Source organism: Perca flavescens, chromosome 18, assembly GCF_004354835.1.
Source record: "Perca flavescens isolate YP-PL-M2 chromosome 18, PFLA_1.0, whole genome shotgun sequence".
Classification (NCBI taxonomy): Eukaryota; Metazoa; Chordata; class Actinopteri; order Perciformes; family Percidae; genus Perca; species Perca flavescens.
The window spans coordinates 319989-337874 of record NC_041348.1 but is presented as its reverse complement, the minus strand read 5'-3'; the positions used below and the strand labels follow the sequence as shown (position 1 = coordinate 337874).

Here is a 17886-nt window from a genome sequence, read left to right as displayed (position 1 = left end):
TATTTAAATTAGCTGATACATGGTTAAACCTCATTGGCTCTTACCAGTGGATCTCCATGTGGACTTGGTCCACAGCAACCCCACCAATCAGTCCCAAAACCTCCCAGTTAGAGAGGAAATGATCTAAACATATTCTTTATAAAACCTCCCAGTTAGAGAGGAAATGATCTAAACATATTCTTTATAAAACCTCCCAGTTAGAGAGGAAATTATCTAAACATATTCTTTATAAATCTTTACAATCATTCCCTGAAAGAACCAATCAGGTCTGTCTTGTTGCACCGTCCAAATCTTCTTCAAAACATGACATTTTTAGCGTGTAGCTCGCTAGCTACAAGTTAGTTGTTTCCAGAAGAGAACGGAGTTGGAGAACGCCAACACACACAGAGAGGAAGGGGAGGGACATTATGCCGGATGTCATGCAACTATCCTGGAAATTCCGTTGATCCAGACTACCTCATGTATACAAAGCTGCATTATGGGAATTACTATTGTACCGTTTTCCAAACATCCTACAACACAGAGTTTGGGGCATAAATGACTGCTGTTTAATTTCTCCAACAATAAAAAAAAAAGAACAAAAAATTGGATCACAAAAGCAGCAACTTTTTATGACTTTGTAGTACATCTTAAAGGGCTACTCAAGTGATTTAGTATTGCAACTTCACTGAGTTGGGGGACTTGACAGAGACCGAAATAAAAATGGTATAAACTAGTGAAAAAAGTCGGAAATATCCTGGCTTTAAGTTCCTAGTAGCGCTGAACCTCCGAAAATGCTGAATCCTCTGGCACTCAAACACTGATCCAGGAACCTAAGCTTGCATTTCTGCAGGCTACGTCACCCTGACCAGCACTCTACTTCTCTCCATAAGGTTTGCTGCGAGGTACTTCAACGATGCTCCCCCAGTGTTTCAGAGGCTCTTCTTCACCAGTGAAGAGTCCTCAGCTGTTCAGTACAGCCCCAGGAGGATGAAGCTGCGTGACCTCATGGGTGCCACCCTCCGTTTCCTCCAGAGTGATTGTGCCAAGTTTCGAATGCTCTGGGACTGGAGTCCGTGCGTGTCCCAGCTGCTCACTAGCGATGTCATGGTGCGAGGGTATGTACCTGCTTTCTCTTCTGCCCTCCAGAGGCTTCATGGGCCATTTAGGACATAGAAACCTTAACTACAGCTGGTTTCATTTGAAATCCAAAAAGAGTGTGTCTGTCTCTGTCTCTGTGAGGTGAGGTCAGCTCAGTTATGTTTGAAGCATTTCTAAATGTAAAGACTATGTGGGTGTGTTTGCATTGTTCAGCTCATTTCCTGGACATTACTGCTGACTGCCTTTCTAAAGCATGCCATCCTTGTTTCCTTCAACCATTATTACCTCCGCCAAGGAGGTCATGTTTTGTCTGTCTGTCTGTCTGTCGGATTACAGAAACACTACTCAGTGTTTCCTTTAGGATTTTTTTTTAGCATTGGGGGCAGGTCTGTCCGGTACAACAACATCTACAACAGGTCTACAGTTAGAATGGACCCACCGCGGTGATGTTTTTAGTGGAGCTGTTCGTTTAATAGTGTTTTGACAATAAACTCCATCAACACAACAGTATGTGGAGTTAAACTGGACGGGCCCAATAACCTCTGAATAGTTCTACTTGTTGTTAAATTGCAATGTGAGCGGCAGCCAACGGGGGGTGCATTATGTCGGCAGGATAATTTCAAAGGCAACCGCGACTACATTTTTTGTACAGCCCTATTTCTGAAACTGTGGTGGCAGAAATTTTGCCATGGTGGGCCGCCACTACAAAATCAATATAGAGGAAACACTGCTACTGGTCTGATTCTCTGGTGGAAGGGTGATCCCAATCAAGGGGCACACACAAATAATGTTTCTGTTTTGTTAACATTGCCAGATAGGGCGTGGTGTCAGAATAATTAGAAAAATGAGTTTCTGACTGGTAAAATTCACTGAGCATTAACCTTGTGAGAGAGGCATGGCTTGGCGGAGGTCTGTGCTCTCAGAGTCCTTCTTGTATTTTCTTCATCTCGTTTTGAAAGTCAGCTTGCAGAAACTTGAAAAAAGACAATCCACAACATTACGTCTACATTTATCATTGTCAAAGTAATGTTGTCATTTATCATTAACATGAACTACAATAGGCCTTTTTCACAGAAGACATTTTGACATGTCACAATATTAATAGCACGTATGTAAATGATAAAATGACTGATGCTGGTACTGTTCATGCTGGCTCAGTGTGAGGGCTTACTGGCACACTTGAATAGATCAGAAGCATTGGTAATGTTATCAGTAACAGCTTTTCCTACTGAGACCGGCCACATTGTCTGCTGGGAAAACCACTTCTGGTGTCCAGAGTGTGTTGAGTCCAAGCGGCAACCAGCACGGCTCCATGCGGAAGCTGACACGCGTGATGTGGAACGTTTTAGAGAGGGTTACTTCACTGACATGCAGGTATTTCTATGGTCTTCTTGCTCTGCTAATTGCCAAATGGTAATGGGCAGTAATCCAATACCCATGCTGAAAATGTCCCTTCAGAAACCAAATGATGACGTCAAAATGTGTTTTTTATTAGTTATTTTCATCCATATCTGTCTTGCTGTTTACATTCAGCTGTTACATTGTTAATACTGTTGTATGCCTTTCTGTAGCCTCCCTACAACAGCTTGTAGAATCTTTGGTGTCCTGCTTGTGTGCTCAACAAAGTAAAAGCACTGTATTTTCTCATTGCCTCCAACAGGTACACTGCCCATTGTTTAGCGCTGGTCTCTCATATGACTGATAATCAGAAAAGCATCTTCCTGAGGAAGGTACTGACGAGTGATGAAATCCTGCACATGAAAATTAAGTATGTACCTTTTTGTTTTTCCTTAATCTATTGTCATAATATGTCAAAGTGTTATGGAACATATTTAGTCTCAGTCAGAGGTGGAAGAAGTATTCTGAATTATACTCAATTACAGGTAAAAGTACTGCACTCAAAAGATTTCAATTGAATAAAACTGCAGAAGTATCATGTCAGAGTCCTCCCTTTTTCCTGGTTTCTTTAGAGCTTTGGAAGAAACTCAGCAGCTGGAGGTAGAAAAGGCCCTGGTGTTAGCCAATCAGGGCTCTGTGATGTGGCGCCAGGAGAAAGCTAATAAGTTTACCAGGGGCCAGGTGGTATCAGAGGACCTGTCCCAGAATGTGGTAGCAGTGTGTGGTGTTATCCTACCCAGGATCGTTCCTAGACAGGCGGAACAGGTATGTTCCCTTTGCTTTGTCCCATCAAATAGTCTTCTGTTGATCATTCTGGTCATAATATTAATCCTAATTTGCAGAGGAACCAAAAAGATCTGGTGCTGGTGGACTCAACCTGCCGCAATTTGAGAAGACTGGCCTTGGCTGTGGCTTCCCAGACGCCTGTGCTGCTGGAGGGTCCCATTGGATGCGGTAAAACTGCCCTGGTTGAGTTCATGGCTGCTGTTACAGGACATACAAAAGCTACAGAGATCCTCAAGGTCCAGCTCGGGGATCAAACTGACAGCAAGGTGAGAATGCATGGAGTCAGTCAAAACCTAAAGGGGCACTCCACCAATTTTACACACAAGATTCAGTTTCTGAGGGCTGAACGTTACGTAGGCTTAACAGAAAGCATTACAAACTGGAAATGGAGGAACATTGGAAACGCTGGAAACACAAACACACACACACACACACACACACAGACACAGACAGACAGACAGAGTGAACTGTAGGATCCAGTGTTTTTGAAGCCTGGCCCGTATGAGGGACTAAAAGGGTATTAGGTATCTCGGCCTCTGCTGCTTTGATTTTCACCATTTTAATATTTTAAATATGTCCCTTATGTGTCCCCCAACCTTTTTGGAAGTTTAAATACTAAATCCCTGGAGTGCCCCTTTAGCATTCAATGCAGGTTAGGTGAAAGGCTGAACATTTGCAAATGTGTTTTGTTTGTTTCACAGATGCTGCTCGGCATGTACCGGTGTACTGATATACCAGGGAAGTTTGTGTGGCAGCCAGGGACGCTGACACAAGCTGTATCTAAAGGCCAGTGGATCCTCTTGGAAGACATTGACCACGCACCTTTGGATGTGGTGAGTTAAAACTTAAAGGAACACGGCCTTAATATTGTCAGTTCAAACATATACTCAATATGCCTACATTCTCTGCATATATTCTTAATAATCAGCTTAATGTAAATGATTTATTGCAACAAGCCATAACTTTACTGAAATGTCCTTTTTCAGATATCTGTGCTCCTGCCTTTGATGGAGAATAAAAAGCTGATGATTCCAGGGCGGGAGGATTGCATCGATGTTGCTCCTGGATTTCAGTTTTTTGCAACAAGAAGGTAACAATGTCATTACGTTGTAAATGTAACCTGATTATCTTTCACTATTTGGATGTGTCCCAGCATCAGAACATGTAAACAAAGTGCACACTGCTTTTGAGGTTTAGGCTCCATGGACATCCCACTGACTGTTCATGTAGCCTGAACGCCGTGGTCTGCAGCAGATGCCACGGAGGGAAGGCACACACCGTTCATCCAAACAGGCTCATGCATCTCCCAAACCTGCTCATGAACCACTGGCAATTTATCAAGTTGAAACAAGAAATTCACTTTTCACACACAATTTGTGCAGTTAAGAAAGCTTTGTGAATCCGACTTGCAACATTCATACGAGAGGTTTAGGATAAGAATACGAAAAAGTCCTTGCATGAGGCCCCATGAGTCCTATATTTGGGGACAACAGTACACATCTGTCCACACAGACAATGATGGAAGTAGTTGTTAACAATAAAAAACGACCCAGCCTGCTTTGACACCTCCTCATACCCAGCCAGTCTCTGCATACAGTGGGCATGATATGACCTCAGTATGGCTGTTGTACTTGTTGCAGGATATACCTCAGTGGTGGCAGCTGGCACAAACCACAGAACTCTCATGCAGCGCTGCTGGACAAGTACTGGACCAAGCTGCAAATGGGCAACATGACACGAGAAGAGCTGAAGAAGGTGAGTGTTGTTGGCTTTGGAGCCGCCACTCCGCTACAGCCCCCCCAACAGCTTAGTACGTGACTTCACGTAATTCACTGCATAGCTCCAGGACATTTAACATCGTAGTCCATAATACTACTGGTCAACACGTTAATCTTTTCACATACAGTTTTTTTTTTTTTTTTTTTTTTTTATATTAGACAAAAACCTTCCAGAATGACCCTGGTATATTACTAGCTTACCCCTGTCTCTGTGTGTAGGTGCTCATTAGCAGGTATCCACAGCTGACGGTGGTGTCAGACCGTCTCCTGGATATCTTCTGCCAGCTGACTGGGGACAGACACTCGGACCTGGACACAGGCAGCCTGCACCCCCCCGAGGACAGCCAGCAGGACAACAGACCCCCGCTGGAGGGGAGGGCACTGTCACTGAGGTGAGGCCCAGCTCACTACTTTCTCTGCTCCTCCTTTACTTTCCTTAGTCTGGCATTTCTTTAAAGGTCCAGTGTGTAACGTGTTTAGTGGTTCATTATCAAAATCTGTGTTGCCTGTTCACAAACTTGCATTCACATGAACTGGGGTAGACGCTCCATATTCATGCTCCATCTTGAAATATGTTAGCTGGTAAGGGACATACAGGACATACTGCTCGACCTTTCACGTTTTCTCTGTCACATGATAAACTCCCAGCTGCTGCTAATCCTGCTAATGGGTATCGTAGCCGGCAAGTTTGAAGAAGGAAACGTGGAGGACCACACGTATTCAAAATCCAAATTTCAGGAACAGGAGTCTTCTTCTTCTTCGCCCAGAAAAAAGAAAAAAGTTGATTGAAAAGATCAAGAGACTGGCTTTTTGAAGCGTAAAGGCTACCGTAGCTGTAATACCTACTTTGAACTGTGTGGTGCGAGAGAGTTGATTGTGATATATGATCTCAACGCTAGATGGAAGAAATTCCCACACATTGGACCTCTTAAATCAAGTAATGCTAATCTTTATTTGGTAAGTATCTTTACATTAGAAAAACAGAAGGGAAACAATTAAATAAAACTCAATAAAACTTAAATTGGGTAACAAAGTGTTCCTGCTCTCTTGAGGTGGTTTGTCTTTGTGGAAAAAGAGTTGATGCTCTAAATGGGATATAGAATATGAATAAGTTCTGACGTAGCGAACCTATTTATTTACTCACTCAATCACTCGTCTCTCCATGTTTCTCTGGTAGACGGTTTGATGGCTGAGACCACTTGTTTAGCAGCCTCTACTTCTCCTCTGTTTCCTGGAGGATTACAGCCATGCGTAGTCTATGGCGCTTCTATAACTTCTCACCGAACTACGCTGTAGCACTATCCTTTTTTGCAACATTTGAAAAGTTTGCTCATAATTAGCTTGACAATTGAATTGTGTTACAAGTTGGCTCATGCTTGTAACAAAAATGAGGAAGCTCACACAAACGTATACCTAATGGCTTTATTTGACTGAACTAGAACATAAAGTTGAGGCCAAAATTATTAGCCCCCCATATGAAATTAGACAAAACTCTTGATTTCTCCATGGAAATGACCATTAACAACAAGTGTTTATAGTGTATTTGTTTCCAAAATAACAAAGACAAAATGTCCACTAAGTTTGATCAGGATACTTGATTGATACACCAAGTTGAAACAAGAAAGGGCAAAAATGAGACGTCCACAATTATTATCACCTGGGCCATTAATAGTCAATAGTGTACTCTTTCTGAGCCACAACTGACAACAACCTCTTAGAGTAGTTCTTTACTAGGTTGGCACAGGTCTCCTGAGGGATTTTGGCCCATTCTTTCATTGCAAATTGTTCCAGCTGGTCCAAATTGCGTGGTTTCCGAGCATGGACATTCACTTTGAGTAGCCGCCACAGATTCTCAATAGGATTGAGGTCTGGGCTCTGTGCGGGCCGCTCCAGGACCTTGGTTTTGGTATCTTTCAGGAACTGTTGGACCAATTTCGATGTATGCTTTAGGTCATTGTCTTGTTGGAAGACCCAGCAACGACCGTTCCCGTTTAGTCTCCTCAGACCAAAGCACAGACTTCCAAAACTCATCTTTACCATTCAAATGTTCACGGGCAAACCTCAGTCTGGCTGTGATGTGCCACTCTTTGAGTGAAGGGGTTCTTCTGTGACGATGGCCCTGAAGCCCACCACGATGAAGAGCCTTCACAACTGTGTTCCTTGAAACATCAACTCCAGAAGAGGCCAGGTAAGCAGCAATCATCTTGGCAGATGTCCGGGGCTTCTTACTGACATCTTTGACTATTTTACTCTCCAGAGTTCTTGAAATCTTGCGCTTACGACCATGCCCAGGTTTGTTTCTTAAAGAATTTGTCTCCTTGTACTTGGTACAGCGGTTTTAGACACTGTGAAACACTTGGAAATGGCAGTCTAGCCTTCCCCCTTATCATGAGCCTCCACTATCTTCTTTCTGAGCTCAAGACTGATTTCCTTTGTCTTGGGCATGGTGAGTAAAAGTAGTCCCTTTCAGTAATGTGTTCAAGTGCCCTGTTCCTTGGAGTCCTTTTATGCTGATTGAATGCTCAGGTGTTGTTAGGAAGCCAATTGACTGCACAGGTGTGGTTTGAAAGCTGATTGGTTGGTTGGCTTCCGGTTCCGGCGACTGAGTGAATGGCAGCGTAGTTCATCGTCTCCTCCGGCGATCTAATTAACAATCCCACTAAATCTTGAGAAAAATAAAAGCTCTCTTTAAAACATTCTATAATAGTGGGACAACGATGGAAACGAGAGAGAAGAGCAGGAAAACTAATACGGAGGCGCCAGAAACCGAAGGTAGACAGCAAGAAGCGGCCGACGCAACACATGCGTTAGCGTTAGCTCAAAAGCAAGATGCTAGCCGTCGGCAAACTCCACCGGATAACATGCAAACCAATCTGGAATGAATTTTGGAGGAGATTCGAAGCTTTCGCAAAGAGAACAATCGTCAGCTGGATGAAATTAAGACTGAATTAAACAAGACAAATCAAAGAATCAGTCACTCAGAAGATCGCATTGAAGAAGTTGAAAGCATGGAAGAGAATTCAAAAAATTATAAAAATGCAGTCACATTTGGAAAGCAAACAGATTGACCAAGAAGGTAGATCAAGGAGAGATAATATAAGGATATACAACGTGCCAGAAGACGCAGAGAAAAACCCCATGACTGACTACATCGAACAACTTCTGCGAGACACGTTGGATTTTCCTCCGGAGACAGAACTGTACGTGGAGAGAGCACACCGGGCACTTGCACCCAAGCCTGGAGTGAACGCGAGACCCAAATTGATTGTGGTGAAATTCCTCAGGTACAAGATGAAACAAGAAGTGATCCGGAAAGCGTGGATGAAAGAGGATATATTTGTGGGTCAACAAAAAATCTACTTCGATCATGATTACCCCCCTGCGGTTCTTCAAAAAAGAAAAGAATACACGGAGGTAAAGAAAATGTTGAAAGACAAGAAGATTCGATTCCAGACCCCTTATCCGGCCAGGCTGCGTGTGTTCTATGAGGACGGGACCCACATCTATAACACAGCTGATGAAGCGTATATGGATCTGAAGAAAAGAGGGTTCAACGTGGAGAAAACATCGCTGACTGGATCACTCGCTGAGCAACTAGAGCGCAGGAGACGGTTCCACAACAAAAAACAAGAGGTAGAATGACACAGAGATCGACAGACCTCAGGGAACATCTACAGGCATTTAGAAGATAATGCGAGGCTGACAATAAAAAAAAAAAAAAAAAAAAAAAAAAGGAGAGGAAAAAAAGCTGTTTTTGGGCCTTGAATCGTTGGATAGATTTTAACTTAATTTCTCTCTTGGTATTACTGAATGACAACACACTTCTACGTCGTAACGTTGGACACGGGAGTTATGTTCTCTTACAGCTCATGTAAAGACGGTGAACAGGAGGGCCCCGATCGCCACTGTGGAAGAGAAGGTTCTCCCTCCATGCCAGACGCCACTACCAACTTGTTACAGGGTCGTATGTTCCTGACCCCTATCTTGGAAGCACGTTATGTTTGTCGTTTATTGTTTCTCCAGGGACTGTGCCTCGCCTTCTATCATCCTTCAGATTGCAATGCTATATTGAACAGACATGGCAAATGACGGAGTAAAAGTAATTTCTTTCAATGTGAATGGTTTGCTTAACCCAATTAAAATGAAAATCTTAAGCAAAATGAAAAAAGAAAATGCTCATTGTCTATCTACAAGAGACACATCTGAGCAACATTGAGCATGACAAATTGAAAAGAATGGGATTCACCCAGATCTATTATTCTTCATATCATACAGGGCATAGAAGAGGAGTTATCATTTTGATATCCAACAAGGTTATATTTGAAAAGAAATGAGTATGCTGATAAAGAGGGCCGATTTATTTTTGTTCATGGAGTGATGAATGGAACATATGTTACTTTATTTAACATTTATGCCCCACCGGGTAGTAATCTCACCTTTTTTCAAAAGGTTTTTCAGATTATATCCTCTGAAACACAAGGTATATTGATCTGTGGAGGTGATTTAAATGTACATTTACAGCCGGAGCTTGACTCTTCAAACAAAAAAGTTACTTTCTCTAAACCCATCCATCGGAAAATTAACACATTGATGAATGATATTGGGATAATTGATGTATGGAGAGATCTATACCCGAATACTAAGGATTATACACACTTTTCTCATCCACATAATGTCTACACCAGGATAGACTATTACCTCATGTTTAATAGAGATAGGACCAGGGTGACAAGCTGTGATATTGGAACGATAGATATTAGTGATCATGCCCCAATCTACTTACAGTAAAACTAGATAATAAATCTAAAGATACTCTGTGGAAATTTAACTTGAATCTTCTTAATGATTCTTCTTTTAAAATATGTATTAAAAATGAGATTCATTTGTATTTAGAAACCAATGATAATGAAGAGGTCACACCCCCCATACTGTGGGATGCTGCGAAAGCATTATTAAGAGAGTAAAATTATATAACTAGCCTCACTTAAAAAGAAAATTCGACAACAGGAGTTAAAAAAATTACAGCATCAGTTAAATTTATTAGAAAAAGAACATAAGGACAAAAATACTAGAACAAATAAAAACAACAAACAAAATGAATATGTTATATACTCAAGAAATAGAGAAAAATAATTATGTTTTCTAAGCAAAAAAATTACGAAAATGGATCTAAATTTATGAAAATATTGGCATGGAAATTTAAAAAATCAACAAGCAGGGGATCCTATTACCAATACAAACCAAACAAGAAGACATTCAAGACATTTTTGAAAGGTTTTATATAAAATTATATTTTAAAATGCCAGAAGATAGTAACCAGGAGATTGATTGTTTTTTAGATACATTGGAGTTACCTACCCTTACTGATGAGCAAAATAAAACACTGATGGCAGAAATAACAGCAAATGAAGTAAAGGGGGCTATTACTAAATTGAAATCTAATAAATCCCCAGGACCGGACGGATTTACTGGAGAGTGGTATAAAGCATTCCAAAAAGAATTGATACCTATTCTGGTCCGTACTTTTAATTGGGTTTTAAAGAATGCGACAGCTCCTCCATCTTGGAAGGATTCAGTTATATCTATTATTCCAAAAGAAGGCAAAGATAAGTTAGAATGTGGATTGTATAGACCTTTATCAATATTAAATGTCGATTATAGGAAGAATTTCTGCCCAACCTAATAAATCAAGATCAATCAGATTTTATCCGTCAGAGGCAGACACAGGATAATATTAGGCGCACACTGCAAGTAATGAATCATATTAAGAAAAATAAATTAAAATCAATGATTCTAAGTCTAGATGCTGAAAAAGCCTTCGATTCAGTCAGCTGGACTTATCTTTATAAGGTTCTACATAAATTTGGCTTCCACGACGATATAATTAGAAGCATACAGGCACTCTATGATACGCCAACTGCAAAAATAAAGATTAATGGTTATTTATCAAAGTCATTTACATTGGAAAGGAGCACTAGACAAGGATGCCCATGGTCCCCTCAAATATTTGCACTCTATTTAGAACCCTTAGTACAAAGCATCAGACAGGATAAAGCAGTCCAAGGTATCAGTATAAAAGGAGTGGAACACAAAATAGCCTGCTATGCAGATGATATACTGATTTATCTTGGAGATCCAACCAAATCTTTGCCTCAACTCATGAAACAATTTCAGAATTCTGGCCCTCTTTCTGGATATAAATTAAATATTGACAAAATGGAAATAATTTCATATAATTATACTCCCCCTGTAAATATAAAAAATACATACTTGTTAAAATGGCATACAAAATCATTTAAATATTTAGGTATCCATTTGACAAAAAATTACAAAGAAAAAATTTTGATCAACTAACTGTAAAAATCAGAGAAGATTTAGCCAGATGGAATCTAATTCCCTTTTTTAGTTTCAGCTCACGGACTGAAGGAATTAAAATTAACGTATTACCAAAATATCTTTACCTATTCCAATGCCTACCTGTAGAAATAACCGGAAAACAATTCATAGAGTGGGATAAATTGCTTTCACGTTTTATTTGGCAAGGGAAAAAGCCCAGAGTACGCTTTAAAACATTGCAGCTTCCATAGGATAAAGGAGGGTGGGCTCTCCCCTCATTAAAAGATTATTATACAGCAGCGCAAATTAGGACAGTGGTGAATTGGTGTGACCCACATTATAATGCTCCTTGGAAGGATATGGAAAGCTATATTACAAAGAATATTCCTGTACAAGCAATATTAGCAGATAATAATTTAAGACAATATATAGATAAGCTAGAAGACCCATGGACAAAGCTTACTTTAAATGTTTGGGTATCTGTGATAAAAGAATTTAAATTATTGGAATATATCTCCATTTTTAAATGGATTGCTTATGATTCAGACTTCACTCCAAATCAGTCGCATAACAGATTCAAGTTGTGGACAAATAAGGGAATAACTTCTTTTTGCACAATCATTGAGAAAGGTGAAATCCTAAGCTTTCAAGTATTGAAGGAAAAGATCTCACTAGAAAATCAAGATTTTTACAGATACCTTCAGGTTCGAAGTTATTATGATTAAAAAAATAAAAGGGAAATTCAAAGATAATCTTAATCCACTGATAGACTTGCTTCAAAAAGCATATACATCAGGTATTAGATATAAGATAGTCTCTCAGATATACAAGAGTTTAATAAATATGAAGAAACATTCTACAAGTTATCTTAAAGAGAAATGGATGACAGAAAGTTTTCTGATGTAGAGTGGTCAACTGTATGGAAATTTCAGTGGAAATCAACTAGGTCACTAAATTGGAAGGAGTATTGTTGGAAAAACATTATTAGATATTTTATAACACCAATACAAACAGCCAAATACACTAATAACACTTCAAAATGTTGGCGAAACTGTGGATGCATTGAAGCAAACCACTATCATATATTTTGGGAATGCCTACATATTCAAGAATATTGGAAAGAATTACAAGATGCTCTTGAACATATTTTTAGAAGAGCCATACCTCTAGAATGCAAACTACTCTATTTTGGTTGTGTTAGCTTAGAAATTATTGCAGTAAATAACGAATATCTGATGGGCGTCCTTCTAGCAGCCAGTAAAAAGGCAATCACTCGCAAATGATTGCAACAGGAGAGACCGACATTAGATGACTGGATAGATGTGACCATAGAGATTTATATGATGGAAAAGATTACCTTTTTTGTTAACTTAAAGAAAGATGTTTTTCTGAAAAAATGGAGGAACTGGGTTGCATATGTATCAGAAAGAAGATCAGATTTTGCTCCTATACTTATATAGATCAAGATTAATGTATAATGTATATGATAATAATACATGTTTGTATGTGTAGGTAATAATCATTCTCATAAGTCATTTGAGAATATATTGAGCCATCTGAGGTTGTCAAGGATTGAGTTTAACTAATACACATGTTCTTTCCCTGGATGTATATAGTTTCCATTTTTATTATTCTGCCCTTTTTTTTTCTTCCTATTTTATTTATTTATAAAAAATTTGTAAAAGAGGAAAAGAAATTACATTTTGAGACAATCGAACAAATCTAGAGTACAAGTTATACTTAAAACACAGCAAGTAATTGTTCATACTTGCATTTGTTAAAACACTTTGTGATTTGTAATGAGCGCTATGTCAACTGGAAATATACCGTGTTGTGATTGTACTGAAGTGAAAGATCAAAATAAACACAAAATGTAAAAAAAAAAAACATCAGGAAATTTGTGTTTGGTAGATTATTTCTCTGTGGTAACAATGCTTTTTGGCAATAAATCTTATACCGTTGGAAAGCCTGTTAGTTCCCTTTCAAATGGTGCCCCATTTGTAAGGAACATGCATTTATGGGATGAGCAGCAGTGCTGAGTATGTAGGTTGCACCTATGAAAAATTTGCCAAATCTTCTCTGCCAATGCCAAACAGCTTATTCTGCCATTGACTCGTTTGGTGGATTGGATGATTCTGCCTATGGCAGTTGGGTCGTAGGGTCAAAGTGTGGAGAAGACGCGGAGAACACTATGCTGATTGCTGCACCGATAGAGTAACACCTTTTGATGGAGGCAGTGTGAAGGTGTGGGGCGGCATCTCCCTCAATGGAAAAACGAGGCTTGTCATCATTGGAGGCAATCTCAATGCAGAGAGATATAGAGATGAGATTCTGCAACCAGTGGCAATCCCATATCTCCACAGTCTGGGACCAAACTCTATCCTCCAAGAAGACCACGCTCGCCCCCACAGGGCGAGGTTTATCAGAGACTACCATGTGGGAGTGGAGAGGATGGAATGGCCTGCCAGCAGTCCTCACCTCAACACTTGTGGGATCAGCTTGGGCGTGCTGTTCGTGCCAGAGTGACCAACACAACCACGTTGGCTGACTTGTGACAAATGCTGGTTGAAGAATGGGATGCCATCCCACAGCAGTGTGTGACCAGCATGAGGAGGAGATGCCAGGCTGTTGTGGCGGTGTATGGTTCTTCCACATGCTACTGAGGCCACGTCCACACGTACCAAAACAATCTTTTTTTTTTTTTTTTTTTTTTTTACCCGTCTTCCCTGGAACCGTGTCAAAAAAATGTGCGTCCAAACGGATCCATTTGTAAAAGATTCAACACGCTTGTTGTTGAAAACTTGTCTTTGTTTACATTGTATAATGTGCTGTTGGATTGCTTTTTATTTTGCAGTTCTGTCTGCCATCGGACATGATGGCAGCGCGCTAGCTAGCAGAGCTAACGTTAGCTAACCATAGCAGCTAACGTTAACGTCCCAGCTGGAGCGGTCAGCTACTTTAGCGATGTTTAACGTTAGCTACATAACGTTAGCAATATATCTTGTGTAGAATCCAGGACCGGCAGAGCAGTGGAAAGTATTTAGATGAAGTGTGCTGGTTGGACCATGGAGATGGGCTATGGTTAGCTTCACCACAGTCGTGTCAGTGGCCGTGCACTAGCTAGTGCTAGTGTGGGTAAGTGGTCGAGGGGTGTGGCGATGACATCGTCGATACGCAAGTATGCGTCTTCACCATCCAAACGAAGCCAAAAGGGAGCCGTTTTCCGCAGCGTTTTTTTCACTCTGGAACCAGGTTTCAAAAAAGTGAGTTTACAGGATCCGTTTGGACGGTCGGCCCAAACGATGCAAAACGTGTGTTCGCACCAAAAAGCCTCTCCATGTGGATGGCCTCTGAGGCTCCTGTTTGTGAAATGAATGAATTGTTAAATTGCCAATATGTATTGTTTCTTCAAACTTCAATCATCCAATCCACCAAACACCAAACGAGTCAATGGCAGAATAAGCTGTTTGGCATTGGCAGAGAAGATTTGGCAAATTTTTCATTGGCGCAACCCACATACTCAACGCTGCTGCTCATCCCACAAATGCATGTTCCTTACAAATGGGGCACCAATTGAAAGGGAACTGACAGGCTTTACAACGGTATAAGATGTATTGCCAAAAAGCATTGTTACCACAGAGAAATAATCTACCAAACACAAATTTCCTTACTTTTTGTGCTAAATTACCTGAATTTGCGTATCGGCTGATACCGAGTACCGATCTGATACCAGTGTGTCATATATTATGATTTAACAACTGTATACTACTATCCCTGTATGGATGTGATATTGTTTCTATCTTTGTTGTTGGTCTGGCTCAGATTAAACATGAACAAACACAAAAAAATGCCCCAGAACTTTCTTTTATTATCCAGTTTGACCATCAGGTATAACGGAAAAAGAACATAAATAAACTACTTTAACGTAGATTTTCTTTAGGAAAATCTATGTTATTTATATATATAATTTTTTTTTTCCATGAAAAAGTACACATCTCGGTGTCTGGCCTCTCGGCTCCTGACAGTCGGCATCAGCTTTGGGCCCCTTGGCCTTTCATCTGTCAGAACCCCCCAAACCACCAGCCAGTCTGCAGCGGCAGGCTTTAATTAGCTTTCCACTAGCTGCTGCTGTGTTCGATAGAATATTGATTGGACTGTCCTCTGTACGCTGGGCTGGAATCCCACATTCTACAGGTCAAACCAAGGCTTTGTCATTAGGTAACCCCTCCTCACTTAGAGACATTATCTGCCCGGCTGCTTATGGAAGTTTCATCAGTGTGATGTGTGTGCTGGCCGGGGTTCAGCCGTTAAATCAATGTATCTCTAGTTTCCATGCTCTGCACTTCAATAGCACAAATGCGCTTCATTGATCAATGTCATTAACTGCAAAGTTCATCATATGTGTTGGTCTGGGTCATTAGGGTTCATGCTCCTCATTCATGATTATTTCTGTTTTCTTCATCACGACTCTGCAGGGACCTGCTGAAATGGTGTGAGCGGATCAGCGTTAACTTTGACAGCACGTCCTCAGCCACAGCACAACATGTCTTCCAAGAGGTTAGTGGCTTTGATTTCTTCAAAGGTCAGCGAAAAGAAAAGCATTTGATTTAGTTGTATTCAGTTTAGTACTGCTCAAATTATTTTATATTATATATTATTATATCGCACTGGGATGTGTTCTTATTGAAGCCAGGGTGTAAAACCTCTAATCAGACGAGTGGTGGTGATTCAGGTTACATGACTTTTATTGACTGATGCCTTGTGGTGGTGCCTTTGGTTGCCAGGCTCTGGACTGCTTCACAGCCATGCTGTCTCGGCCTGACAGTCGACTGCGAATGGCCGAGATCATCGGAAGCAAGCTCAACATCTCCAAAGAGAAGGTATGTGACCAGCCGGCTTTGGCAAAAACATAAGGATTGGGTTCATGCAAAGTACCCCCCTACAGCATTGATTGATTAAAGAATAAGGAAGTAGTATTTATAATCTCCATTGTATACAGAAACATGTCCTGAATCCAACTCCTTGCTGCTGTTTGTCTGCAGGCGCAGCACTTCTGCCAGATGTACCAGCCGGGCATCTCGCTGAGCGAGCTGGAGGCGGCCGTGGGCAGAGTGACTCTGAGTCGGAAGCAGACTGAATCGGTGCAGCTGAATGTGTAAGTGGGACATCCTGCCTGACGCCCCCTTTGACCTCTGTTTACACCAAATATGCATCAGCTCGTTGCTGTGCCAACATCCACCTACTGATAGGGCCAAATAGACCCCCTGCTGGTAAATTGAATAAACATTGGATTGATTTAAAACTGCATTATGGTAAACAAACCCATCAGGACATGCCCAAATTTTCACATTGATTCTTTCCCAAAGCCAATATGAACGGGTGTCAGACTTTAACAACAAAGCAAGCAGCATGCAAAAACTGGCACAAGTGTGTCCAGTAAGCCATATTAACAGGAATAAAATGGCACTGATGATTTGAGCTTTTACATATTGTAAACGTTTGTTATTTCTCCATCTAGTCGAGGGATTTAAAGCCAGTGAGATGTAACTTTTGAAACACATTTCTCTTGCAAATTGAAAAACAAAATTTTATTCATAAACAATACAACGCACTCTTGCTCATATTCATAACCCCCCTTGGTCTGGTATGAGCAGTAGCTTGTGGGGGCTAAGCCACTTTTTGTTCTTCAATATACAGGACGGGATGTGAATTTTGATAAGGAATCATTTCTTTTTTTATTTATAATTTTTTATTTATACATTTTTCAAGCAGTTGCATTGTAAACCTCTTCACAGTCCCTCCAGAAAAACGCGATTATGCGATAGCATAATTCAATGCATAATCAGCCAAAGTCCGCATGTTTATGCGGGGGCCGCATTATTTCAAATACGCCGCACTTTCGTCGTATAAATTGCAGATTTCTGCGCAAAATACGCGGGGCTTGCATGATTCCATAATCCCCGCATTTTCGTTGCAAAAAAGTCACATATATCTTAGCAGAAAGTTGAAAAATGTTGCGTTTACTTCACACAAGAGCAGCCATTTTCCCCTGTTGCCATGGGAACGTTATGAAGTGACGTAATTACGCCACGTGAACATCATCGAAAAGCAGGGTGTTGGGGGGGGAATCACTTTTTTTTCTCTTTTTCATCAAACCGCAGTTTTTGCAAGTTCCTGCAATTTTTGAAAGTTCCTGCAATTTCATCGCATAAAATTGCATAAATATCCCGCATATTCCATCGCATTTTTTAAGAAAACATGCCACATAATCAAGGATTTTTGCCCGCAACAATCACAAAAAAACTTTTTTCTGGAAGGACTGTCTTCACAGTCAGGTGTGTGCATAGTTTTTAAGTATAATTTTTGACATGTCTTGTGAAAATGCAAATGTAATTAACATTTTAATAGTAACCTGTGATCTCGAGATAACGGGATTAAAACAATAATTGTGTCACAAGGCCTCCTTAGAAATCTTTACAAATTGATCTAAATTAAGTTTAAATAGGAA

At 40.5% G+C, this 17886-nt stretch overlaps 1 protein-coding gene across 2 annotated transcripts in view; it reads left to right on the top strand.

Moving 5' to 3' along the window:
- Positions 1 to 17886, top strand: part of mdn1 (midasin AAA ATPase 1) — a 77509-nt gene that overhangs the window by 2454 nt on the left and 57169 nt on the right. For both annotated transcript variants that reach the window (XM_028604754.1, XM_028604753.1), the window contains exons 3-13: positions 873 to 1097; positions 2741 to 2848; positions 3051 to 3243; positions 3321 to 3530; positions 3966 to 4097; positions 4251 to 4354; positions 4905 to 5019; positions 5262 to 5434; positions 15854 to 15935; positions 16163 to 16258; positions 16421 to 16533. In XM_028604754.1, coding sequence (XP_028460555.1) covers positions 873 to 1097; positions 2741 to 2848; positions 3051 to 3243; positions 3321 to 3530; positions 3966 to 4097; positions 4251 to 4354; positions 4905 to 5019; positions 5262 to 5434; positions 15854 to 15935; positions 16163 to 16258; positions 16421 to 16533 — 1551 coding nt within the window. The remainder of the gene's footprint in view (positions 1 to 872; positions 1098 to 2740; positions 2849 to 3050; positions 3244 to 3320; positions 3531 to 3965; positions 4098 to 4250; positions 4355 to 4904; positions 5020 to 5261; positions 5435 to 15853; positions 15936 to 16162; positions 16259 to 16420; positions 16534 to 17886) is intronic.